We start from the raw sequence: 26,628 nt of genomic DNA, 5'->3' as shown, positions 1-26,628 counted from the left end.
GTTCTCTGTTCTGCTGACAAAAGATCTGATGTCCAACCAGTAATATTTCATTGCTCTATAAAAAATAATTCTCAGAGAACTTTCTTAGCAGATCTAATTAGGGAAATTGCTGCTGTGTTCTGCAAATGAGGCCTTCACTCTCCAAAAGCTGAATTCAGGGTAGACTGAGTGTAACTAAAATCATTTTTCATATCAGAACCTCTGCACTCGGGGCTGTTGAATGAAGCAACACATACAGTCATTCTGGAAAGAGTCTTTCTGACATCCATTCACTTGCCACTGCTGTGTAAATGCAGGGCTCAAACCAATCTACACTCGTGACTAATTATTTGTTGTAAAATATAAACCGTTTGATGCAACAGAAGAGAAGTTTGTGTTGAACTGTAGACATGCTATAAAATGATCTATATTGTCTTCTGCAATCTCCAGAGATTAGTAAATTGAGCAGAGGTTAGGAATTCTAAATGGATGAAAGGAGTGTTAGAGGGACTCACAGCTTCTGACTCTCTCTTTTTGTGTCCTAGGAAATAGCAAAGCACTTTGACTTAGAACAGGATGGCTATGAAGTGGTAGAAGAGGCAATTGACACCATGACATGTGTAGCTTGGTACATCAATGACATGAAAAGGAAGCATGAGCACGCCGTGCGCTTGCAGGTAATTGGGAAGGCGTATGCTATCCTGGGCAGGATCCATTGCAACATCAAGCATGCATGATTAACAGCTGTAGTAATACCCTCTCAAACATAGTACATAGGCTGATGATTCTGATGATACCACCCTTGTCAGACCATTGGGGTCTCTGTGTCTGTATTGTCTAATATGATTGACAGCAGATCTCCAGTGTCTCGACAGAGGTATCACCTGCTATCTGATTCTTTTACCTAGAGATGCTAGGGATTGAACCTGAGACCTTCTGCCGGCAAAGCTGATGTCATGCCACTGAGTCACAGCCTAACCCACACAAGAAATTCAGGCTGATAATACAATGCAAAATGAAACTGACACGTAAAACTGAGTGGCAGGCAGGTTTGACCCAGGTTCAGATCTCCACTCTGCCAGTGGAAGAGTGACAAAGGGAGATGTTGTAAGCCACTCTGGATTGTCATCAGAGAGAAAAGTGGGGTATATGCTCCGCTTGTGTAGTTTCTTAGAAGCGAGGTAGAGTCTTTCTACACAGAAAGATCCTGTTACTGATAGCTGACAAGTCTGGGCCTTAGTATTGAAAACGGGTTCTATGTTTCTGCCTTATCTAAGGTAAGCTATGGAAATGTCCTCCTAATAGTACCCCAGTGGTTCTAAGGAGCATGTCTGTTCTCTCATATGTCCTCATATTTTCATAGCTCACTCATCCCATCCCACATTTCCCTTTTTACATCTCATTATTCCATGTTCTGTTTTTATTATACTATCTTACACCCGATCTTGTTAGGGCCTCACCCTTAGCCTGAGTGCCAGGGAGCAGTGCTAGGGGAACTAATGAGAAATTACCTAATCTTGCGATTTTAAATTTTGATCTTCTTAAAATTCTAGTAGTGTATGTCAATTTTATTGTAGGGTGTTAATTTGGGTTTCACCTGTGCTTTTCAGCTAGGACTGGTCACTAGGGTGAGGGCTTCCTGCTAAAATAATAAGCAGCTCTGCAAATAACTCATAGTAATTTTGTCTGGTGTAATCAATTCTTCGAAGGCAGAAGCCGGATGATACATACCGACTGGTGACTAAATTTGGGCTAGAGAAAAGGGGCAGATTATTGAAGATGAAGGGTCAACATTTCTAAAAGTGTTTGGCATTGTGGAGTGCAGGCTCACCCCCAACTCCACCCCATGGTAATTTATGAGATTCTGAGATCTGTTACTAGATTTGTAGACCACATTGTGGTCTGTGAGAGCTATGCAGCAAAGATTACTTTCCTTAGGTTTAGGTTGGATTCAGGAGTTCTTACAATTTGGGGTAATGATTCAGGTTCTGTATTATGTTTTTAAGGTGGATGCAAAGAGTATATTGCAGGAAAGAGGACACCTCAAACTGGACAATGAAGTTGAATCATCCCTTCTTCCCTGTTTCTTATAGAGAATTTCAAGCAGGACAACTACTGAAACTAAGTTTCCTTGGAGGGGGGAGACTTTATAGGAAAGCGAAAAGCTTTGGATCATTTTTGCTACTACCAGAAACTTATTTATAAAACTCCTGAGAAATCTGAAGAATGTTTGAAATGTCTGTAAGGGCAAAATTTAGTGTATATTTTGTATATTATGCATCCTCAGATGTTTTGAAGGGAATATATAATGTATGCTAAATATACAATGCCTTTAAAAAGACTTAGTAGTTTACTATCTCAGTGTTACAAGGTTCAGGTGACTTGTTCAGAGATGCTAAAGTTCCATCAGAAAACAGGCATTTGTTTTGATGCAGGCATTTTTTTTTTAGGTGCCGTTTCAAGACATCCAAAAGAAAGGTATGGTAATAGCCTTCTCTCTGACCTTTCCTTTCTACTGATTACAGGAAATTCAGTCATTGCTAATTAATTGGAAAGGCCCAGACTTGACGACCTATGGGGAGTTAGTCTTGGAGGGCACCTTCCGTGTTCATCGGGTCAAGAACGAGAGAACTTTCTTCTTGTTTGACAAAATCTTACTGATAACAAAGAAACGGGGTGATCACTATGTATACAAGAACCACATTCCAGTAAGTGAGCTCAATTTCTGTAGCTGTCTCATATAGGTAAGAGGTTCATCTGTCATTTGTTCTAACTCCATTTTTGAGAGGCAAGTATTTAGTGTCCAAAAATATGGTTCATTTTCTGTCAGATATGATCTTATACATGCTAGTTTAAACTGTGAATTTATAATTTGGTATGGAGGACCTCTGTGCAAACACGGTTGCATGCCTCTAATTTCTTCCTACAAGTGCTTCCATTTTCCTCACAATCCTGTTAATCTCCAGCAGTGAACAGGCACAAAGGGGGTCATTTTCTGTGAGCACATATTTAAAAACCATTTAATGTTGACTTGTTACACTTTAGAAAGCACTGTATATAAATTGCATGATAAAGGAATGGATTTTTTTTTTGCACTTATGAATGCAAAAACAAGATCTTCAATACTGATTCATCAGGGCGAAAAGGATTTGAGTGAGTGCATGAGGGTCTTATTACTTCCACATACCCCTTCCAATTTTGGTTCATCTGCCAAATGTCATTTGCAGCAGAGTCTGATGAGCAAAGAAATAGTTAGAATTCAAAAAGTATGTCCAAACATGCCCCAAATTAATCCTAGGCCTGTTGATATTCTTTTCTGCACCTTCTCTCCAAGGTTCTTTTTCTCTTTCTGTCCCAACAAAATAATTGTAAATTTACTTGGGGTCTCTGTATTGGGTGGAAAATGGAAGTGCTTTAAACAAGTACAACAAATTTATTCTGTATGTAGTCCATCCCATCCTGAAAGTGAAACATTAGGCAGCAGTGGGTTTTTTTTTAAACTATATAAAGAGTAAAACTCAGCCCTGTACCACACTGTCTTTGGCCTCAACCGTAGCCACCCAGCCAAAGTCAGAAGCTCTTAATGCCAAAGCGGGAAGCTTCTCAGTGCAAATGCGCCCATTGAGACTTCCTCTTGGTTCACCCGACAGCCCAAACAGTGCGAAGATGCTAAGTTTAGGAGAGTGGTTTGTGTTGTTTTTGTTCTGGAAATTGTAATGGACTTGCTGCTTTAATGTGTTGTGCAGTGCTCTTCCTTGATGCTGATAGAGAGCACCCGAGATTCGCTCTGTTTCACTGTCACCCATTACAAGCATAGCAAGCAGCAGTACAACATCCAGGTGAGTTGACAAGCCTTTGACATTTCTAAGTGGGCTGAAAGTGTTCTTTACCAAGATGCAGACAATCATCGACATGGGGAGGATGGGGCCATAGTGCAGAGTTAGAAGGAAGTCTGATGATAAGAATGCTAAGTAGAAGAAGAAGATATTGGATGTATATCCCGCCCTCCACTCCAAAGAGTCTCAGAGCGGCTCACAATCTCCTTTACCTTCCTCCCCCACAACAGACACCCTGTGAGGTGGGTGAGGCTGAGAAGGCACTCACAGCAGCTGCCCTTTCAAGGACAACCTCTGCCAGAGCTATGGCTGACCCAAGGCCATGCTAGCAGGTGCAAGTGGAGGAGTGGGGAATCAAACCCGGTTCTCCCAGATAAGAGTCCGCACACTTAACCACTACACCAAACCGGCTCTCCGGTTTGGTGTAGAGATCGTAGAAGATGTCCTGGGTTGTGATGGAGATGGTAGAGTGGTAGCAGGCATGTTTTGGCAAGCACTGTCGTGGGGAGAGGTCAGTGTGATATAGCCTGATCTTGAAAGCTAAGTAGAGAGACCACTCTGCTCAGGAAGGCACTGGCATCCCACCTCTGCTTCTCACTTGCCTTGAAATCCTCTTGTTGAGATCACCATAAGTTAGTTGTGACTTGATGGCACTTTACAGAAATACACAGTATGTGAAAGATAATGGCAAGGAGCAGTGGGACTCATAAAGGTTGAGTGAGTTGTCCTGTCACCCAGCTGCCTTTCTTTTGCTGCCAGGCAAAATCAGGGGAGGACAAGCGAGTTTGGACTCACCACATCAAACGTCTGATCCTGGAAAATCACCATGCCATCATCCCTCAGAAAGTGAGTGGAGCTTCCTTCTCTTTCCTGTTTCTCAGTCTATGTCTATAATTGATTGCAAGGAACTTCATGGCATTTCCTAAGTCTTAGTCTGAACAACCCCTGAACAAGAGCAGGGGAGGGGTGCACATTGTACCTGTTGTTCTAGGTATCCTTACTGTCCTCCAAAATCCATCCATATTCTCATGTTGTGAGTCCTAGAACCCCCTTACTGTGGGTGTGTTGGTGTGAGTTTTTAATCTTTTATCCAATTATTATTTATTCGTTGTTATTTATTCTTTTCAATTTATAGCCTGCCCTTTTCCAAATGGACTCTTGAGTGGGTAACAACAGTCAATAATACAAGGTTAAAATCAGATACATATAATAAAACAATATACAATCTAAAAGCAATATAACAGTCTAAAAACAGACTCCGATTGAAAAATGGATGGACAAATATAATGATCAAAGAGAAATTCAGATTCCTTAGCATGCTGGGAAGGCACTGCTGAGGGGAACATCTCCTCAGTTGTTCTTCCCATCTCTCTGCTCTCCTTGAATAGGGAAGGGGAAATGGAACTCCTCTTTTGCTTCAGATCTTGGAATCCATTCTTTTTGCTTCTGTTGAGTGCTAATCACTTTCTTCTCCTCAGGCCAAAGAAGCCATCTTGGAAATGGATTCCTACTGTGAGTTTCCTCTCTGTCTCAAAAGCCTGTTGTCTTGCATCCTTTCTCCTGTCTGCTGTGTCAGCAGCCCATCATGCCAATAGATAGGTCTGAATGTCCTACTTCAAGTCTAACAATGCATTGTGTGCCATGGAGGGTCACGTTTGCTTATCTGGCTTTGGGAATTCACATATCAGCGGAAGCAATAGTGGCAGAATGAGATTGGGAGGGAGAGTGCAGCATTCTATGCGAATGATTCAAATCATTGTCCTCTTAAGTATACTTGTCAGCCTATTTATTTTAAATATTTGTAGCCCTTTTGCTGCGGAAAGTAATCAAGGCCGCTTACAAGAATGATACAATATCAGTTTTAGCAGTAACAAGCAGGGGGCTGCTGCAAAATTCTCGGGGTGTGTGTGTGTCCCAATTCCCACCCCCCGGCAATCGCTGTCCAGCACAACTCCATTGGAGTCTAGTCACAGCGGTGGTGGTGCCTGGGATCTGGCAGCACCACAGCTGGACTTAGAGCAGCTGCCAGGCTCCAGTGGTGCCAGGCTTAGAGCAACTGTTGGGCTCTGCCTCTGTGGAGCCTGGAGTGGCTGTTGAACTCCGCCGCTGGGGCCAGGCCTGCTGGTGGCTTCCAGATTCTGTCTCCACTGCAGCCTCTGCTGCAGCAGCAATCCCCAGGCCATTCTCCAGCTGTTCAATGGTACATACATTGCCTGGGCATGTTTTTTTTTTTAAATTCAAGGGTATTTAACACACACATCTAATTTTTTTTTTTTAATTTTTCAGATTTTTCTGCAAACCTATGGGAGTACCCCAAGGTTTGAAGAAAAATCTGTCGGGGGTAAGCATGGCCCCCATCAGTGTGTTCAGCTATCTGCGGATGGCTATATTTGAAAAACAGATATATAGATGAACCGGTGTTGGGTAAAGAACTGAATCTACATTTGCTTGCTATAGCCTTTGATCCACTAATGGCATGTGTCCATCCATTCTGTGCATGGAAAGCAGAGTTTCCCCACATTTCCTTTCTGTTCCTAAAGGTTCTTTAGGGGAGGGATGGTGGCTCAGTGGTAGAGCATCTGCTTGGGAAGCAGAAGGTCCCAGGTTCAATCCCCGGCATCTCCACTAAAAAAGGGGTCCAGGCAAATAGGTGTGAAAAACCTCCGCTTGAGAACCTGGAGAGCCGCTGCCAGTCCGAGTAGACAATACTGACTTTGATGGACCAAGGGTCTGATTCAGTGTAAGGCAGCTTCATATGTTCATAGGGGAGGGACGGTGGCTCAGTGGTAGAGCATCTGCTTGGTAAGCAGAATGTCCCAGGTTCAATCCCTGGCATCTCCAAAAAAGGGTCCAGGCAAATAGGTGTGAATAATAATCTCAGCTTGAGACCCTGGAGAGCCGCTGCCAGTCTGAGTAGACAAGACTGACTTTGATGGACCAAAGGTCTGATTCAGTGTAAGACAGCTTCATATGTTCATGTTCATATGTTCTTCCAACTCCCAGAAAGATCATTCCCAGGGTCAATGGAACCCATGCAGAGGAACAGCTGCATGTGTTACAGCAGCAGCAATGAGGAAGGACAAGGAGGGCAGTTACTCCCCTTTCATCTTCCTCAAGTGTTGCTCCACCGAGGGAAGGGGCTGATTTCATCTTGTTGTCCATCCTCATCCCAGCTCACTGACTGGCATGGCTGTTCTCTGTATGAATCCTGCATCCCAGAGAACTATCTTTCCAGGGATCGGAAGGGGCTTCAGGAATGGAGAGGAATGCAGGAAAACTTTCACACTTCAGTGGCTGGATTCCTGCCAAGATGCTCAGGGGATGACACCAGTGGGTGAGGTGGTATTAGCTTGGTTTCTGAATGTTGTGACCTGGTTATGCTTAGTGGGGCCAATTAGCAGGTTTTCATAAACTTCCTCCTCCTCCTTTTAGATCCGCATCGCTACAAATACAGCCCAGAGCGTTTGAAAAAGGCCTGGTCATACCAGCAGACAGAAGACATTCCTCAGCAGGCTCGGCAGGGGCGTCGGCAATCAGGTAAACAGGGTGGGCACTGAGGTCTGCCTGTTAAGGCAGTTCTCTGAAATGGAAACTGCTCTTATGACAACATCCTGTTGACAGTGTTATACTAAGCGGCACTTGTTTGGAGGGTAATGGGGCCCCCAATATCTGCTGGAGGTTTATGTTAGCACCTCTGTTTTCATGAGTGGTTTGTTCAGTGGCCTGTCTTCATTATTGATGGAGTTGTTGTTAAGCATCCCAATTGCTCAGTGCAGCTTAGAGGTGCTCAAGCATCTACTTTGCCAAGGCCTGGTGACCTCTGATACACAACATGCACACACTGAGAAAACATCATTTTCTTTATACTGGACAGATCTGAGGGTCACTGTGAACTTCTGTTATTTCTGCATCAGGATTGAATGATTTAGGAATAGACGTGATGGCTGACATTACAGTTATGTGGAAAAGAGGAAAATTCAGGGCCTAAGGAAAGGCGGACAGGAAAGGCCTTGAAAGTGTGTCACTTACGCATTCTATTTTTTTTCTGTTGTTCCCTGGAACAAAATATGGTGGCACCTTTGCATGTCATCTGTGGAAGACAGTTACTGGAGAAGAGAAAATGCTGAGAGTTCTTTGAAGACTGTGACTGTTTTCCCTAATGAGGTGGTAACTGAGAAAGAACATTACTGGCAGTCATATTTTAGCTTTCACTGGAAATTTAAAAAAAACTATTATTATATTGTAAGCCACTTTGATCCATGAGGAGAATAAACAAACATTGCTGTTTGTAAAATTGACCTGACTAGCTGAAGCATTTTAACTGTTGATGGAGCTTTCTAAAAATGGTGGGCTTGTCCTGCTTGTCAGCTTTTCAGAGCCATCTTGCTGGCTATTGTCGAAATCTAGAGACCTTTTCTTTTGATGTTGCATTTCCCCTCACTTCCTCTATGAAAAATGGATCAAGTTCAAATTCAGGAGATCAGGATAGGTCTGAAATAAAGCAGTAGACATTCTTTGACCCACAGTTCTGTACCATCAGCTTCTGTACTGTCCATTCTGGTTTGAGGCATCTCTTCACCTCTGTGGGACAGAAGTCTTCCCTAGACCTTCTGCCTGAGGCTCCTCACATAGGGAACTTTGGAGCAGAATTGTGAATCTTTAGCCTGAGCCAACGGCTTCTCCTAGTGACCCTAGCTGATTGTTCTTGAGCCAGTGAAACTTTTGTCAGTACCAGTCAAGTTTGTGCAAAACAGGACAGGCTGATTCTGTTTCACTGAATCGTGTACACTGTAATTGTTTAAACAAGTCCTCATAGATGAGATTCTGAATTTCTTTTGACCTTCCTCAACTTCTTGCCCTAACGAAGAGTACTCCTGTTGTCAACAGTTTTAAGAAACCTGGTGTCTCAATTTCTTGTAATAAAGCTGAGAGCTAGCAATTTAGACCATGTTTATTCTGTCTTCAGAAACCTAGGAAAATTAAAACAGAGTAGACTTGGAGGGATTCCCAGGCTATTATTTGTCAACATATAAGAGCTGAACATGGGTTGATGGCACATGCTGACCAGAGGCTGTGTTGGCTTTGAGAAAGGTGGAAGCAATCAGCAACTATTTATCCATAAGGCTAAATAATTGTATTTATCTTGTGAAATGTAGAAGCATGCTAAGCAGGCCTCAGATGGGGCTGAAGTGGTCCAGAAGCTCTAAGCCCAATCTCTCCATTCTATCCTATGGCCCACAAGTGAGATGCTAGAGAAGCGGCTTTAAACCCCTTCTCTGGGGTCATGCCACAGTTGTGGCATGATCTCTCCATTCTGTCCTATGAGCGCATAGGATAGAATGGAAGGATCGGGCCGCTATTGCGGCGTGACCCAGAGAAGGGGTTTAAAGTTTAAAGCTCCTTCTCTAGCCCATAGGATAGAATGGAAAGATCTCTCCCTAATCTTTCTTCTCTTCCTGCCAGCGCTGGCTGGGGAAGCAAAAAAAGATCGGGGAGACCTCTCCCCGTGGGCTCAGCTTGGGCCCTGATGGGCTGCCTGGTTTCAACTGAGCCTGTGGAACAGCCGATCTTGTGGAGAGGGGTCTCCCTGCAGGGTCAACTGCTTTGCCCAGCACAACTCATTTGCATAAATTTACATAAATGAGTTATGCAAATAAGCTCTGGCACATCTTTTTTTTTTACAAAATGATCCCTATTATTAATACTTTAATCTTTGGTTGCTGTGCCTAATTCTTTGCTTCAAACCTATATTTATGTATCAGATAAAGGTAATTCACTAGAGCATCTCAGGGTGGGGGAGAGGGCAGTTGCAGCCTCTTTCCCCTCTTCTTGAATGCTCCGGATTATCCACAAGTGCTGTGGATACTCTACTGAGGAGATACTCCAAGGCACTCTTGAAAAATGTCATCTGATTCTCTTACAACAGACCATTTACAACAGCAAATTTATTGAAACCTGTGGGGGGGGGGGAGGATCCTGAAGGGAAAGGTCCAGTGTTATAGGGGACCTCATGATCATTTAGTCCACCTTGTTCCTTGAGAAAGAGGATATCAGAATGTTACTTAAACCTGTCCTAGAAAACTTCTTCAGCAAGGCAGGCCTTGTGGAACGTTCCCTAGAAAACAGCTCTGGCTCTAACAGCTATCTTATGTCCCATCTTTAGAACCTTTCCATGGCAGAAACAGTGCTGAGAAGCTCCTAGATGGACTCCACAGCCCTGCTTCACAGCGTAATGGCCGCCGACAGTCTGGTGCGAGCTCCCTTAATTCAGCATGTAGCACAATGTTTTCCTACAGTGTGGTGTCAGGGACTGGGAGCAACGGATTGAAGGGATTCTGATCAGAGACCTCTGGTCAGCAGCTTTCTCTGTAGTGAATTCTGGACGCTTTGTCTTTAGAGCAAGGTGATGGCTGAACATGCTTCTCAATCCCCAGCTACTATGATGGGTGATATTGGCTCCTAAAGTCTTAGAGGGCAAGGCTGTGCATACTCCATGTGAACACGAAATTAGCACCATGAGAATTCTTGCTTTCTTTTTAAAAAATCTGAGTTTCTTGTCTGTGTGGTTTTTGAGAAGCTTGAGAAGACATAGGCAGAGCTGAACAAACTCAGAAATGCTCAGGAGCAAAAATGGGTCTCCGAGCGGTTGAAAGTTCTTGGCTTTTCCCTTAAGATGGCTATTTGCTATCACGGCAGTTCCCAGTTTTTAAACCACTTGCCAGAAAAATTCTAAATTATTTTCAAAATATGAATCTTTGACGCAAAATAAGTAGTACACAATAAGCAACTATGCAGCTAATGCTGCTAAATTGGGGCAATCTATTCTGCTTACAGAATTTGCTTTATGCAGAATTTGAATATTTGTGGTGGGAGGGGGGAGCACACACAGCCTTGTCTGTAGAAATGCACTTGGAAAAAGGCAAGTCTTTTTTTTTTTTTTAAACTTGGTGGCCCTTTTGGCCTTTCAGTTCCTTTAATGTTGGAGGCTTACAAGCCCATAAGGCTGATGGGGGATTTGAGAGGCATTTTCTCCCCTGATCAGTGGAGGCTGGTGCTCTTCTGCTCTATACTTGGAAGCTTCAGGGTGTTTGCTTCTGGATGGGCTGAGGCTGGTGCTGGGTTACTTATGGGACAGTTTGGGTACTGAACCAGTAACTGGATTTCAGGGACTGATTTTACTGACTTTGGGTTTTCTCACAGAGCCAACAAAACAAATCCTCAAACAGCTGAACAACAAAGGTGAGTGAATTTGCCCCTGCCCCCCTCCTCCTGGGTGAAAGAGGCTCTATATGCAGTGGGGCTTCCCTTGGCAGAGTGAGCTATAAGAGGTACCTGGCCCCACCTGCCTCAGATTCATTCCAGACAGCCCCTGTGAGCACATGATTGCTTTCTGTCATTAAGCCCAGGCAGTTCTGATGCTGAAAGGTCAAGCAAGAAATGTCACCATTTTGAATAATCCCCAGTGGTTCCTTTACACATTCAGCAATAATGTTCTGTTATGAACATATGAAGCTGCCTTATACTGAATCAGACCTTTGGTCCATCAAAGTCAGTATTGTCTTCTCAGACTGGCAGCGGCTCTCCAGGGTCTCAAGCTGAGGTTTTTCACACCTATTTGCCTGGACCCTTTTTTGGAGATGCCAGGGATTGAACCTGGGACCTTCTGCTTCCCAAGCAGATGCTCTACCACTGAGCCACAGCCTCTAGCTAGGCTGGCAGCGGCTCTCCAGGGTCTCAAGCTGAGGTTTTTCACACCTATTTGCCTGGACCCTTTTTTGGAGAGGCCGGGGATTGAACCTGGGGCCTTCTGCTTCCCAAGCAGATGCTCTACCACTTAGCCACCGTCCCTCCCCATTGATTTAGGGATCACCCATAGCCTTTTTTGGGGGGTGGGTATCACTGCACTCACTGAAACTGAATATAATGATATGCTTGTAGAGCAAGTGGCTCAACTTGACTGTAGTGGTTTCTAGTTATATTAAGTACATCTGAAACAGATACCAGGAACTGGGACTAGCAAAGAAATAAGCTGAAACTAGCTGAAGCCTACCACCCCCCACTACTTATTACTGCCTTTCTTCCCACCCCCTCTTCTCTTTCCATGTACTGCAAATTTGACAATAGGACTAAAGGTAAGATCAAGAAACTGTGAAAAGGGAAATGTGGGAGAGATAGGTCATGGGTTTTTAAAATGGTTCAAGGTGTTGGGTGACCTTGGGTGGGCTTTTGGTGTCTTACACAATATTCTCCACAATGAATACTTGCTGCCCACAATTGTAGTCTTCAGAAGACTGAGAAGTAAGTTAGTACTGCTTGTGGATAAGAAGCACCTACAGACGAGGCAGCCAGGGACGTGAGAAAATCGCCCCAACTGGTGTCTCTGCTGGCCTCTCAGCACTATGACTTGCTAAAGGGAGCTCTTGCTTGCCCCACTTCAACTAGCATGCAGGTAGTGATGGTGCTCTTCTAGAGTTTGGGGAGCCCCCACAGCCCTCCAACGGCTTGCCTCGACAGGAGGATCAGCAGCAGCAAACCTTCCCTCAGGAATGTCTAGAAGAGTTGGCTGAAAGTGACGACAGCGAGAAGGAGATGGGGCCAGAGGAAGAGGACGAAGTGGAGGAAGAGGAGAGGCTGGTAGGAATGGAACAGGTGGCAGACTTTGCAAGCTCCTTGATGGCAGTCCTCCATTGCTGGCACTATCGGGCCAACGCTTTGCTTTTCTCCTGGGGCAGCACGGTGAGGTGCCTGTTCAACCTCTCCCCTCGTCCCTCTTATGCATGCTGGCTTGATGCATGGCGCTTAACCTGCCCTCTGTTCCCTTTGGCTGCCTTCTCTACAGTCTCCCAGTTAACCAGTTTGGCAACGGAATGGGTACACTCACTGGCAACTTCACAGCTAGCTGTTTAACCCTTCAGTTGTGCCAATGACGCACTCTGTGCTTTGCACACTCCCACTCTGGCTAACAAGATTTATGGTTTGTTAACCAGAGGCTTGTTGATTCTGAGCATCTCTGTGTCCATGGGAGGCCCCCTTTTTCTGCAGTTCTTTAACTTTTCCGTGGAACAGTCCACATTAGCAGGTTTGAGAATACAATGATGGTGATATTCTTTCCCAAGTTATGGTGTCTACAATATTGGGCCCTTGTTGAATCCAGCGGTAAGGATGAAAGCAGACCTACCTGTAGACAGGAGCAGATGTGGGGGTTTGGCTGATTGATCTGTCTGGCCCTTAGAAATCATGTTAAGGGTTTTTAAAACAATGTTTAATCCCTGGTGTTTGGAGAGAGAAACTTTGTAGCTGCCACAAAGGCTGGCCAGTGCAAACTTAGGGTTTTTTTTTTGCCAAGAACTAGATAAATGAGTCCATTTTGGACATGATCAGGGCAACAAGACTGTAAATGTGTCTAAATAGAAGTGTGTGTGCTCTGTGGCCATCTCACTGCTGAGGCTGCATCTGTCTTCACCTTGTGAGGGTGCTCAGTGCATCTTCCACATAGCTTATCAAGGCTGCTCACCATTCAGCTGCCCACATCTCTGTGTTGTTGGCTGATGATTCAGACTTGAGGATCAAGACTGGAAAGTTGCCAAGTAAACTGCTGATTGCAGGGTGGCAAGCAAACCAAAGCTGCCAACGTTTACCTTCCTATGCCAATTGCAATGTACCAACCACGTGGAGTTATAAAGCATAAGCTCTTAGTGGCACACACAAATGGTCAATATAGTGCAGTATTTTGTTGCACATGGAGTCCATCAGATGCCCCTGGAAGGCCAGCAAGCAGGGCACAGAAGCTGAGACTTCCCCCAGTCCAAAGGTGTATATACTGCCTTTGAACGTGGAGGTGTAATTCAGTCATTATGGCTAAAACCTGGTGGCAAGACCTTTTGGAGGAATAAACTCAAACCTGCACAGGAATGCTTCTTCACCCAGGAATGAAATCAGGTGGTTGGGACAAGCTGATATCTCTGCCTTCGTCTGTAAAATGTCTTGGTACTAATACTAATGACCTGATCCACAATCAAATGAAAACAGGATTGTAAGGTGTTTTGGACATTGTAGATGGCAATGGCTAAGGATGTCTAGTTGCGCTTGTCCTGGCATTCCCAATAAGTACTCAAGTCTTTTAAACTGTGGTGTTTTGTTGTTGTTTTTGTTCAGGGCAAGGGCCGTAAGACACAAGAAGGGCACAAACTGTGCCAGTCTCCAGGAAGCAGTGAGAAAGCCCGGATATTGGAGGCCACTTCCTCAGTCCTGAAGGTGAGGACCTCCTTGGTAGACATGTGGCTCCATGTGCTGCCAAGCAGAACTGTACTGCCACTCTTGCTGGTTTTAGACAGGGAATGTCTTTGCCCTTCCCTTGAAGTAGTGGCTTCGAAAGTCTGGGCCCTGGCCATTCTGTCTCCATGATCTAAATACTGGCTACAGTATCCTGTTTCTTCCATTCAAAAACAATTGGGGAAGAGTGTCCATCTCCTACTGAGCCAACATAGGAGCAAATGTATAAAAAGCCTGGACTTTAAATCTCAGCGCTGTTGAGATGTAGCAGTGGGCTGCGTTTAAATAGGAAAAGTTTGCTTTTTCTAAAGACCCCATCTGTCATTTTGCAAGGCCACTGTTTTGGCTTGCATAATAGATAGATGATGCATTCCTGTTTTCTTACTTGCTCTCTTTCATGTGTGCTTTACAGGCTCGATCAGCCGTGGAGCTCGACAGGGTAACAGAGGGTTCTTCCTGTAAGGAAGAGTGCCCAGAAGAGAATCCTTCAGACCCCGAGTCAACACGTCCTCCAGAGTCAGCCTTGGTAGACCAACACGGAGTTCTGCATCAACATTCCGATGATCTGGAACCCACTGAAAATGCAGAGAAACCACTTAGCAGTGAGGAGGAGGAAGAGGAGGAGGAAGAAGAGGATGGAAATGTGCCCCCACCCAGAAGCATCCTTCCTCTCTCTGTGCTAGATCAGGCTAGTATTATTGCTGAGCGCTTTACTAGTAGCCTCTCTCGTCGAAGCAGTCTGGCTCTAGAGGAGGGGAAGGGCTACCTGACCCCCAAGCAGGCCAGTCGAAGTGGCAGTGTCCTAAGCCTGGATGGCAGTGAGAAAGCCACCTGCCACAACAGTGGCATGACCGAGTCCCTGAACTGCAGCTTGCCACAAGAGCCCCCAGGTGAGCCCTGCAGTGAGCCTCGCTCACCAGGTCCAGTTGAAACCGATCGTGCCTCCTGTAGACGGAAGGAATCTATGCTGTCTCAGCAGGACCGGCTGCTCTTGGATAAGATCAAGAGCTACTATGTTTACGCTGAGCATCAAGATGCTGGCTTCAGCGTCAGGCGGAGGGAGAGCCTCTCCTACATTCCTAAAGGGCTGGTGAGGAACTCTGTCTTCAGAATCAACAGCCTTCCCCAGCCAGAACCTGAACAGGAAATGCGGAAGAGACTGGGGACGTCTGTTGGCAGTGGAGCCTGTCGGACAGCAGCCTGGGTACTCTCAAACAGGCCTGCTGCTGGGCCAGGCCATGGGGAGAACCCTCAGCCTATCAGTGAAGCAGAATTCAGGCCACCTGCTGAGATGATTAAGATCTGGGATGAGATGGAAAAGTCAAGAAGACAGCTGTGGAATGGAAAGACTGAAGAGGGTGGCAGGGCAGGCAAGGCAAATGGACAGTGTGCTGAACCTTCCTTGAGAAACAGGCTCAAGAACCAGGAGAATGGTCTTGACTGCCACGAGCCACTTCTCATCCTGGAGGGTGAGGATCTTGGAGCTATAACAGAGGAGTCTGCTGTGCCCTCCCCAGAGAACAAGTCTCCTGTGGAACAAGCTGTACCTCCCAGAGTGCCCTGGAAACTAATGCAGGAGCTGGGGAGTTACGAGCCAGAGCAGTGTCCCCCTCAGCTGCACCCTCGTATCATGCAGCTTGCCCACCTGACAGAAGTGGAGCTGACAGAAAAGATGAAGAACAAGGTGTACCAGCTGGCCCGCCAGTACAGCCTCCGAATCAAGGGCCATAAACCTGCGGTGCATAGGCAGCTTACTGAACTGGAGGAGGAAATGAGGGGCAATGCTTTGACTGGCCAGCAGGAGGCAGACAAGAAGGGCAAAGGTAGGTAACACCCCTTGGGCAATGTGCTGTCAATGAAATCTAATATTCCTACTGTATGAATTATGGTTGTGCCTAATGGCCATAGCTGACTGTCTAGGACTGGCTCCCATACCTGACTTAGCCACAAACAACCCAGTGCCCAGAGGGTCCTTACCCACAGAGGGAAACAGCAGGGAACCCAGGAGCAGAAGCCAGCCTGGAGGGACAGGCAGTGCGAAGTCCCAACCGAGCAGTGTGAAGCCCCAACCGAGCAGTGCGAAGCCTCAACCGAGTAGTGGGCCTTACCACTGCTGGAGAGGAAGCTGGAGACCTGGACAGCGGCAGCCTGTAAGGGTGAAGGCTGGCAGTAAGGAAGGGCCAGAGTAACAAGACGACTGAGGTGGGGGGGGGGGGCTGGGCACCTGATACCTTGGAAGCCCAGGACACACAGCCCTGAGAGTGGGTATCCACCTTCCTTTTATCCCATCCAGGAAGAGATGGGGCCGAACCCTGATTGGAGGGTAGGGCCATGGGTTGTATATAATGGAGGCTTCCGAGGCCCTAACCCATCCAGGCTGACAGAGAACAGATGAGCCAGAATAGCAAAGTGAAAGCCTCATACCTACACACGAGGTTGTGAAAAGAGTAGGTGAAGGCAACTACTTTGACCCAGTACAACCTACTGGGCTAGAGCAGTGCTTTCTAATTGAGCAAGAAAGCAAGAGGATGCCAGGTTGTCAACAGTCCATTGCTCAGGGGGACGTGCTGCATTGAAATGGGTGCTGAAAGTTAAGGCCCATGATTAAAGCCCAGGTTGGTGGCCTGTCTTGCAAGACCTTTTTATTATCCTGCCATTTCTTTCCCCGAAGCATTCGTGAGCTCTGTGTCCCTGACACTGCACCTTTAAAAATAATTACTGTTCTGCCTCAAGTGAAGCAGAATTTTGCAACCTCCATGCAAAGTGTGGCAGGTGTGTCTGTGTCTCTGTTCATTCTGGAATGTCTGCTTCCTGTATGTGAGGGGGAAGTTAAAATGACCTTACTGAGGCAGGGGGATATCCTCAGTCTGCTCCCCCACGACTCTCAAAAGTAAATTCTGTAATATGCAATAAACCCCTGTCTTATTTTGCCTGGGACAAGGATATGGTGGCTAACTTAGTTTAATTCATTTCAGTCCTTTTATTCTTATTTGTTCCCTTCCTTTTATTTTTTGTTCTTTCTCCCCCTTCTCCTTGGGTTTGTAGATGGGAGAGAAGGGGAGCTATCCTCCCTGTGACTTCTTTTTCTGTTAGGCGCAGACTGAAGGAAAGGAGCATTTTATCCCCCACTGGGAGATCTCACTCAGGGCCCAGCTTTAACTCTTATTCTCTGAGAAACGAATGCTGAATGGTTTGCCTTGCCACGCCATAACATGGCTGCTTCACAGACCACTTCTAGATCCTCCTTTAAGCTTATGGTGACCAGGAAATTAGTGAGGGTGAGCAGAGGAATCTTTGCTTTCTTTATTCTCAGAGAGGGCCATTGTCTTGCCTTCCCCAGCTGTGGTCAGCCAACAGTTTCAGTATCTTTTTGGGTAAATCCTGGGATGAGGGATTTTTCAGGGAATCTCTGCCAGGGAAGCTCCATGTCTTGTGGCCCTTGAACAGGTTAAAGGGGATGCAGCTGGTAGAGGTTTTGTCACTGCCTTACTGTGCCAGCACGGTCTCACTCATTCCCTGCTGCTTTGCCTCCTAGGCAAGAGGAAGCCAGCCGTGTCCCTCCTCAATTACGAACAAGTCGTGTTGCAGGAATCGAGTCCACTGACACTGCTTTCATCTCCTTCGCATGAGAAGTCACCGAAGCGCTTCTCTTTCAGCCCCTGCTCCAGCAGCCCCCATCTGACTTCCCCCACCAGTCCCCTCTCACGCAGGCCCATCAGTCCTGTCATAGCTGAGAAATTCAACTGGCCTGACGTGCAGGAGCTGAGGTCCAAATATTCCTGTCAGGCAAGGACTGAGAAGTGCAGGTCTCTACCCGTCAACAGGAGCCGCTCAGCCCCTGAGAAAATGATGGATACGGAGAGGATGCTGGAACACCACTGCTTGAAAGAAAATGGGGAAAGGGAGAAACGCCAGCAGGGGAGGACCCAGAGCTTCAGGAGGTCACTAAGGGAGACACTACCTGACTTCCTTCCCAAGGACCACGCCTGTGATACTCAAGAGCGATTCTGTGTCACAGCTGAAGCCCCTCTGGAGAACAGACGTCGGGTGATAGTCATGGAGAAGCTGCTAGATGCTGCTGGTGAGCCCGATGAGAGCTATGTGCAGATCCGCTCTCCTACGTCCCGGGAGAAGATCTCTCTCAAGGCTGTGGCAGAACGGTGCAAGGCCTACCAGGACTCAGAGGAGTACCACAACCGTGAGGAGAGCATTCAGGAAGCAGATCCCCAGAAGACACCTCAGCAGCTGCGGAGGGAGAAAACAAACAGCAACCAGCAGAGCCTGGTGAAGAACCTGCGGGAAAAATTCCAGACTCTTAATCCCAACAGTTGAGCCATAAGCACACCTCTTGCTCCTGTGCCACTAAAAACTACTCAGAAATGGGAAGCTGCGGAGTCAGCTTTTTAGGAAATAATAATCATTTGCACCAGCTTCTTGGAAGGACAGACAGCAGTCCCTTCCTGCTACTGGTATCCCCCTTTTGCATTGTGGCCTCCACGACATGGAGAGCTGCTTTGACCATCTAGGAAACGACAGCATCCTTATTCCCGTCTATGCATTTTGAGCATGATTGTACCTCTTTATAAATACTATAGCACCATAAACCTGTTTTCATCTTGCTACAGGCAAAATTATTGGGCAGTTCTGTTGCAAGCCTGAAGGAGTTTCCCTCTTTGAGTAGGCATATAATAAATCAGCTGTTTGCAAGTCCTGCTAAGAAAAGGTGTGTTCTTGCCTTCAGTACCAGAGTATGACTGGGAAGTCTCTACTTTGTCATGACTGAGCAGCAACAACTGTTCCTTCTACCGCTAAGGCTCACAGGAGAATAAGTTATTGCTCTAAGATTTTGTTTTAGAATGTAGTTTTATTGAGTTTCGATTGGTTCCAAGCCTCCTACTCTGCAAATATATATATAATCTAATAATGGTTGTGTACACATTTCAGTCTGTACGTGGTGTGCAATAACCACTTTAGACCAGTGTGTGGCTTTGGTTCCTTCACTGAGATTGGGGGTGTGGCAGGGGGTGGCAATGGAGAGGATTGAAAGCTCTCACAGCCATTGGTTTTTCACTACATCTCATGTGGACAAAGCTAAGATTAATAATGTTCTCGGAGCCACAGACTTCTCCTGGATGGCAGGGGGTGGCATGGGGGTTGATCAGATTAATTGTTACTTCAGGTCCTATAACTTGACTCCTGGAGAATCTCACATCACCAACCCAGCTTCCTAATATGATCAGTAATTTCACACGATGCATTCCTTTCATTGGTCAGATATCTGAGAAATGCTCTGGGAACACTTGGAGGGCCATGGTCAATTTGCACACTGTCCTTCATTCTGTCTGTGTACTGAGCTTTTCCAAGCACATCTGTCACCTTTATATCTCAAAAATTCACATTGCTCATGAATAGTTTTCAGAATTGTGATCTATAGAGAAATTATGTCCCTACTGAAAAAGCTTCAGAGGACAAACTATGTTACCGCTTCATTCTCAGACACTGTCAGTGGTGGGGTAGAAGAAGCAGTAGGCAGATAAGGAAAAAAACTAACAGAGTTTGGAGTGGGCAGAATTCCTGCCTCACTGTATATCACAGGGTAGATTTGATGCCAGTATTTCCAGTTTTTTTGTAGCCAGGCTTCGTGGCCTGCTTGCCATGTAGAATCCATTAGAATCTTTTATTGAGTTGGTGTGTGTGTGTGAGAAACCCTTATATGTTTCTGCACTACATTTAGCAAGAAGACAGAGATTTGAGGAAAAGGGCAGATACAGAGCAAAAAAAAAAAAGACTAAAGGAAGGAAATGAGGAAACTGGAAACCCAGAGTGGGAAACAAACAGATGGGGTACTTAGAGCAATACAGAAAATGAGAAGAGATCCCTGTGAAAGAGGCTGAATAGTGGGGATAGTGAAAGTGCAGAGAGATGAGAGTATATGCTATTTTGGTGGGGGAAAGGACAAAAAGGGTTAACCAAGAAGGGCTTGCAAATAATACTTGAGTTAAAATTATTTCAAAACTGCTTTTTTGCTGTAGCCCTCAGGAGTTAGTAAAAGTGTAAAGAAAATGACCCTCAGAGTGGCTTTAAATTCTCAGCGTTAAATAGAATCTATTCCAATTAAACTAGGGTCCCCAATATAGCATAGTATACTACCGACAGTGGAATCCTATAGAGTTACTCTTAATCCCAACAGTTCAGCCATAAGAACACCTCTTGCTCCTGTGCCACTAAAAAGAATTGGCTTAGACTGGAGTGACTTTGCATAGGACTGCGTTGTTAGTATCTATGTACTTTTGAAGCTTGGCTCTTTTGAATTCATTATGATGTCATTGTTTCCCCTTCACATGGCAGAGGAGCATGATCCACCTTGTTTGTGAGATTTTAAAATTTAGCAGAACATTAAAAAAAAAAATCAAGAGAAATGCCCCCAACCTATACGGAAACATTTTGAACTATACCACAGCAGGTATATCAACGTATGTGCCATTCAGAACGTAAAGGTTTAGCCCAGATACTGCTTGAGTAAAAAACTGGTCTCCGTGAATAAGGCTTGCGTGCACCAGGTAGTCTCTGCTGTGAACTGCATTTCCTCTTCATCTAAAACTTCATTTGTTCAAGATCAGATGTTTTCAGTGGGTCCCTGTAAAGTGTAATTTTTAGAGGATGTTTATTCCATGGCAAAGACTAGTGCACGTGCAGTACATAGGATCCAAAACAGTCCTCCTCTCTCATTCTGGTAAGAGACTTATGTGGATATTAAACACACTTGACATACATGATTATAGACATCCTTACCACAGTCATTGGAAATAAAACTAGCATTCTTTATTACACAATGTGATAGCGGCTTACCAATGTGGCTAGGTGATGAAATGGTCGAGATAAAACAAAGCTTTTCTTCAAATATTTTAGTAGTGGGGAAAATTGCATACAAAATCCCAGAGTCAAGAAGTATTTATTTGTTCATTTATTAGAAAAAAAAAAGTTATTAAATTGCTTCTGAAGCACATTCTGAAGCTGTAGCTCTCTTCTCTGGACAGTGGAAGCACATTGGAGCAGGTGGGACTTGGTACTTAGCTGTTAAAATAAGAGAATTACTCCTAATTCCAGGAATCTGTAGGAGGATACGGGTTTCCTGATTGACCCCCTCCCTTCAAAAACACATTGCCCTTATAATTCTGAAACAAACATGTTCTGGGCCTAGAGATGTGCTGTTGCCTTTTGAACAGGTCTGGACTCTGGTATCAGCAGGGTCTTGGAAAGCCCAGCTTAATGGGAGAACAGCTTAACAGAGTTTAAGTCGCTTTTTGCAGATCCGAGAGGTGAATCAAGTCTTCTAAGAATAGAAGAACCGAGCAGGGCCTAGCATAGTGAGGCTATAAGTCCCCAGACAGCAAATGGTTCTTACCAGGCTAAGAACATTGCTCCTGTTCTCTAAGGGATAGGAGCACAATGCAGTGAGACATAGTGGCATACAGACAACTGTACTCAAAACCTGCCAACAGAGGTTTGAAGCATAGTCCATAGGATGTCTACAAACAAATGATTAAAGCTACAGGAAAGTAGAAAACGTACACAAGCTATACAGCAACTTCTGAATAGCACACAGTGCAAGGCAGTGGTCACACAGCAGAAACAGTTGAGAGTATTTTAGCTTTTTTTTTTTTAAATCAGCATCATACTATGCACGAAGCTCAGGCGTGACAGGTCACAGTGATATTGCCCTGCTACCAGCTTCCAACTCCTTGCCTGTTGCCTCTTTCTCTTTGGCTGTGCAGATGGTTTCATACAAGTTAAAGTTTGCCGCATGGAATTTAAAGCCTCACAACACTTATTCTTTGCATTAACTACTCTTATACGCACAAACTATTCGGAACTCACTCCAGAATGTGTTTTAGTGTCCCCTTCCTATCTAAAGCATGGACAGAAAGTGTAGGGGGAAATCCCCCAGTCTTCCGTAGCACCCTGATTTGGATTATGCCAGGGAGGTTAGAGCATTAAGAGCGCCACGACTCCTTGGAAAGTGAGTGTACGGACTACTGGAGAGCGAGAACGAATAGCACTGCCCTGTCCGGGTAAAATATTTACTGCAAACAGATAAAAGAGATCCCAGATTGAGCATATGAGACAAGGTACTTGGAGCTAGAGATCTCTTTTGGCAGTGCTCCTACGCAGCCCTTCAAGTGATCTAAACTTCCAGCTGCAATCTTGAAATACTAAGGGCATCCTGCTCTTATACCTCTCAGTCATTCCCATCCATCCAGAGCCCATGCATACAACAGCCCAACCCTTTACTAGAGCTGAATGCACCAATTTCAATGGAGGACTGAAATCAGTGGTGTAGGGACAGTACTGTTGTCACTTCTATTTGCTATTGTTGCAATATGCTGTTTCACATCTCTGTAATATAGCTACAAGATTCTACTGGTTCTGCTTTTACTTTGAGGGTGTGTGTGTGTGTGTGTGTGGCACCATTTGCTTGTCTGAGCTGCCAGTTCCAGGGCACTAGAAGGCTTTCAGTAATGGTAAGTAAAACTGCCCGTTTGCCTTTTTTTACCTTCCCTTCTACAAGTAATCACCAAAAACAAAATACCCTACTCTGCGCCATTGTATAGGAATGGCACAATTTGCTGTGTAGCCCTAATAGTATACCAGATTCTCAAAATTGCTTGATAGTCATCTTAATGTGCATACAATCTCTCAGCATAAACAGGAAAAAAAGTTTCCTTTACGGTAATGATGCTTTAAAAGGGCACAGGGGAGGGAGAGGCAGGTAAGCAGTCGGAATGTATAATTGCACCCACCTACTTCAACATCCAGTAGCGTTACCAGAACCCACAATGTAGCAGTAAAAACCATTTAGCTGTACTGGCTTTTCAGAGACACATGTAGGACTGTGGGAAAATATGCCTTTCACAGTAGCAGAACAGTCCGTATGGAGTATGCATTACAGTCCAGGAGATCTGGAAAAGTGTAGGACTTTCAGACTCGACAAAAAGTAACAGCCTGAAAATGTCCTAAGCCTCAGCTTCAAGGTTTTGCTGTTGGTACTTGGATCCGTGGTCACTACAATCTATAAAGCATATAGCCTTCCCACTTTTCGCAGCTGCTGGTGGGTGCAAGGCAAAGAAGAGCCCTCTCAGTATCCCAAGAGTTTCTCTTTTGCCAGGAGATGGTTTAATGCTTCCTGTAGAAGGATAATCTAAACTGATCTGTGCATGGTGTCTACAAAGTGTGCTCACTCTTGGAGTGATGATAATGATGGGAAGCCCCTAGGATAAGGCACTTTCATTATGGTATATGACATCCACAAAGAAAATATGATGGATTTTTACAAATAACTGTGAGCCCTAGGGGTGGGGTGCTCAAAGGCTACTGAGCAATGGGCGTTTGATATTAGAAGATCCTTAAAACATTGCAGCCATCCCCACAAAGAAGCCAGTGTTAGAGAAGATAATCTGCAGGCTCCTCTTAATGTTATCAGCTATTAACTCCACTCCTCAGTAATGTGTTCTAGTTGCTGTTCTGTTGTTTGCTTTTTGGACTGAATTCCTACCTTATAAAGGGCTTGCATAAATTCAGGGTAGGAAGTGCCTGCATATATATATATATATATTTAAATAGCCATTCACACACGCATCACAGGCAGAGGTCTTTGCAGGAGGGAGCAAATGGGATTAGCACTGTGCATTTATAGTGACTCAAAAAGCCACACTAAAAAAGTGCAAGCAGTGCAGTGAATTACCAAAAGCCATGCTCAGGCATAACAGGTTCTCAGAGGGAACAGTGGAGGAGCCATTTGCTTCTGGAGAGCTGAGCCGGCACAGAAGAGTTGTTTTCAGAAGCCTCCAGAGAAAGCACTGCACCCAGATTCAGGCCTGTGCTAAAGAAAACCCCTGCATAAATAACAGTATTAAAATCTTATTAAGTAATGTGGGGCACAGCCTAGCAAAAGGTAGTCGCCGCTAACTCCTATAAACCAACTGAGCTTCAGTTAGTCCCACAAGTTGTTCCATAGTTTTCAGGGGGGCTTATTTGCAGCTAACTTGCTGTATGGTGTTTCTATACTAGGTGAGCATGGCTCACCTTTCTCTTCCACACATATTTCAAACAAGTCTCCATTCTAGTGAATTTAGTGCACAAGTCTGAATATGGGCGATGCGCTCTTTTGGATGTCGCCATCCATGGAAGGTGGAGTGTTACCTTTTTCATGAGAGAGTTCTGTGCTTTGTGGCATGAGTACTTACGTGTGTCAAAATTCTACAGAGAATACCTGCCCTGCTAAAAACTGGCTTCTAACTGTTGCAAAAGAAACAGCTGAGGGCATGCTGCTTGTGTTCTTCTAAAGAGCAGGGACCATTTGTTGATGCCTTGGAGAAATTCCAAGTGATAGTTCTTGTTCAACAGAAGACGGGGAGAATCTTGGTTTTTGAGTAGGATCCATGACAAATTTTCAAGCAGGGAGAAAAACTGCTTCAAAATCACGCAGCAAGTTTCCACAGTTCTTGTCAGATCCCTTTTGGGCTGGCTATGTCCCTGCTTCCCTTCTTTCCGTGGCAATATCTCTGTAACACACATGGCATCTTTCTGCTGAAGCCAATCTTTGTCAGATGCTAGATCTACAAACTGAGAGAGAACCTTGCTGAATTGTCTTTCTAATGAGCCATCTGAGGATCCACGTCTCAAAGTTACCTGCTTTGGAAAATACTGGGTGCTTTGGAGCAAGGACCTTGGCTTGTAATCAGAAATACTGCCTTGATGCTTTTTGGAGAGCATGGGGAAGGGATGTGGTGGGAAGCAGGGCTGTGTTGGAGCAATGAGAACGGTGTTGATTGGGGCCAGGAGTGTCCCAGGGAGACTCACACGTGCACTTTTTCATTATGCATATTTAGAGCATAGGCATCTGACTGGAGCAAGCCACCTGTTTGGCTATTTCTTTTTGGGAAAGAAGCTGAATCTTTTCTCTTTGTCTTTCTTGGTCAGGCTCACATCCATGGTAGTGATGGAAGGCAGAGGAAGGCTTTGGGCCTTGGTTTTAATGCTTTGGGATTCGATTATTGCTGTGCTGAAGCCCTGAAGCCAGGTGTGCATCTCATCCTGTTAGAACAAGCCCCGCCCCACCCCCAAAACACCAGCATGTTAAATTTCAGTTCCCAAACAAAAAGCAGAAATATCGTTCCAAAATCAAGATAAGATTTCAAAATGATCAATTATTAATGTGTATTAGAAGGCTTTACATCTTTTCATTTTTTTCAAAAATTAACCCTCCCATCTTGATTCAAAAATATCAAGTTTGTAGTCAAGGGGCCAGGACAAGGAGCAGCTGAAACTAAGGGAGAGCCTGTCTTAAAGGTGAACAAAAGGGATTAAAAAGTGAAGAACTTAGATTGATTCAAGTGCAAAAATTTAATCTGTTTATGGAAATGGAGCCAGGATGGCCTGCATATTGCAGGGATCCCCAGCCTTTTTGAGTTTGTGAGCACCCCTATGGGAGGTGAAGCTAAACCTGGAGGCAAATGAACTACCACCCTCCTCACACCTCCTGGGAAGGGGAGGAAAGCTCGAAAGGGGAACAGAACTACTCTGACTAAGGAAAGCCCAGGTGCTGACATTCCTCCTGATCCTTAAAAGGGTCTTAAGGGTGCCATAGAATCACAGAGTTGGAAAGGACCTCCAGGGTCATCTAGTCCAATCCCCTGCAAAATGCAGAAACTCATAAATACTCCATTCCCCACCCCCCCAAGTTCTGCCTACGTGCCACTGGACTCAAACTTTGTTCTGTTCAAAGACAGAAGTGCTCAATTTAACCTTCTCTTTGGCATAGTGACCTTATGCACATGAAACTTTCACAATAGAGCAGCACTGAAACAGAAAACTCCCACCTGCCAACCTAAAGCAATGATACAATCCTGGTAGAACTACTGTTGGTTCTTGTGCATGCATAAACTGGGGTCGTTTTCGCACTTACCTTATTCCGGAGCGACGTCCCTCTTCACCGCGCAGCGCCTGCGCGGATTTCGCACTACTTGCTCCGCAGAACCCGGAAGTCCCGCAGCTTTTGCGTGGCAAATGAAAACTGTTTTTTGGCGGTTTACATTTGCGATGCAAAAGCCGCGGGACTTCCGGGTTCTGCAGAGCGAGTAGTGCGAAATCCGCGCAGGCGCTGCGCGGTGAAGAGGGACGTCGCTCCGGAATAAGGTAAGTGCGAAAACGACCTGGGACTAAAGTTTCAATGGCTTCCAAAGTAGCATTTCTGACTGCCAGTTGCCAGTAGTTCCACAATGCATTTTCTTCCTAAATTAGTGAAGCCTCAGTAAAGTCAACAGAAACGTAGGTGTTTACACTTCCCCAAAGTTTTGGAACAGCTATTACAGGGTTGGTTTTCTTGTGGGAGTCTACCTATGCCAAAGAAACTTTGACTAGCAAAACATGGCCCAGAGTAGTACCAATTATTTCTCTGCTAAATCAGGTCTTCCGCACTGATACGTGCAGCTGTGTATATCACTATGGCTTTTTTTTTTAGCAGAAACAAATTGCATAACAT

At 45.2% G+C, this 26,628-nt stretch overlaps 2 protein-coding genes across 2 annotated transcripts in view; one reads left to right on the top strand and one right to left on the bottom strand.

Moving 5' to 3' along the window:
* PLEKHG3 (pleckstrin homology and RhoGEF domain containing G3) overlaps positions 1-19,008 on the top strand; it is a 29,067-nt gene extending 10,059 nt beyond the window's left edge. The window contains exons 7-19 of the mRNA XM_060262438.1: positions 525-656; positions 2,505-2,687; positions 3,726-3,818; positions 4,575-4,661; positions 5,294-5,327; positions 7,248-7,352; positions 9,979-10,065; positions 11,016-11,054; positions 11,940-11,947; positions 12,258-12,551; positions 13,971-14,069; positions 14,500-15,910; positions 17,623-19,008. Of these exons, the coding sequence (XP_060118421.1) occupies positions 525-656; positions 2,505-2,687; positions 3,726-3,818; positions 4,575-4,661; positions 5,294-5,327; positions 7,248-7,352; positions 9,979-10,065; positions 11,016-11,054; positions 11,940-11,947; positions 12,258-12,551; positions 13,971-14,069; positions 14,500-15,910; positions 17,623-18,419 (3,369 nt within the window). The 3' untranslated portion in view covers positions 18,420-19,008. The remainder of the gene's footprint in view (positions 1-524; positions 657-2,504; positions 2,688-3,725; positions 3,819-4,574; positions 4,662-5,293; positions 5,328-7,247; positions 7,353-9,978; positions 10,066-11,015; positions 11,055-11,939; positions 11,948-12,257; positions 12,552-13,970; positions 14,070-14,499; positions 15,911-17,622) is intronic.
* A 2,028-nt stretch (positions 19,009-21,036) lies between these two features.
* Positions 21,037-26,628, bottom strand: part of SPTB (spectrin beta, erythrocytic) — a 206,409-nt gene continuing 200,817 nt past the window's right edge. Inside the window, exon 36 of the mRNA XM_060262547.1 lies at positions 21,037-25,181. Within this exon, the coding sequence (XP_060118530.1) occupies positions 25,014-25,181 (168 nt within the window). The 3' untranslated portion in view covers positions 21,037-25,013. The remainder of the gene's footprint in view (positions 25,182-26,628) is intronic.

The sequence above is a fragment of the Heteronotia binoei genome, chromosome 21, assembly GCF_032191835.1.
Source record: "Heteronotia binoei isolate CCM8104 ecotype False Entrance Well chromosome 21, APGP_CSIRO_Hbin_v1, whole genome shotgun sequence".
Taxonomy (NCBI): Eukaryota; Metazoa; Chordata; class Lepidosauria; order Squamata; family Gekkonidae; genus Heteronotia; species Heteronotia binoei.
Note: the sequence above shows the minus strand (reverse complement) of the source record. Positions and strands in the feature narration are given on the sequence as shown.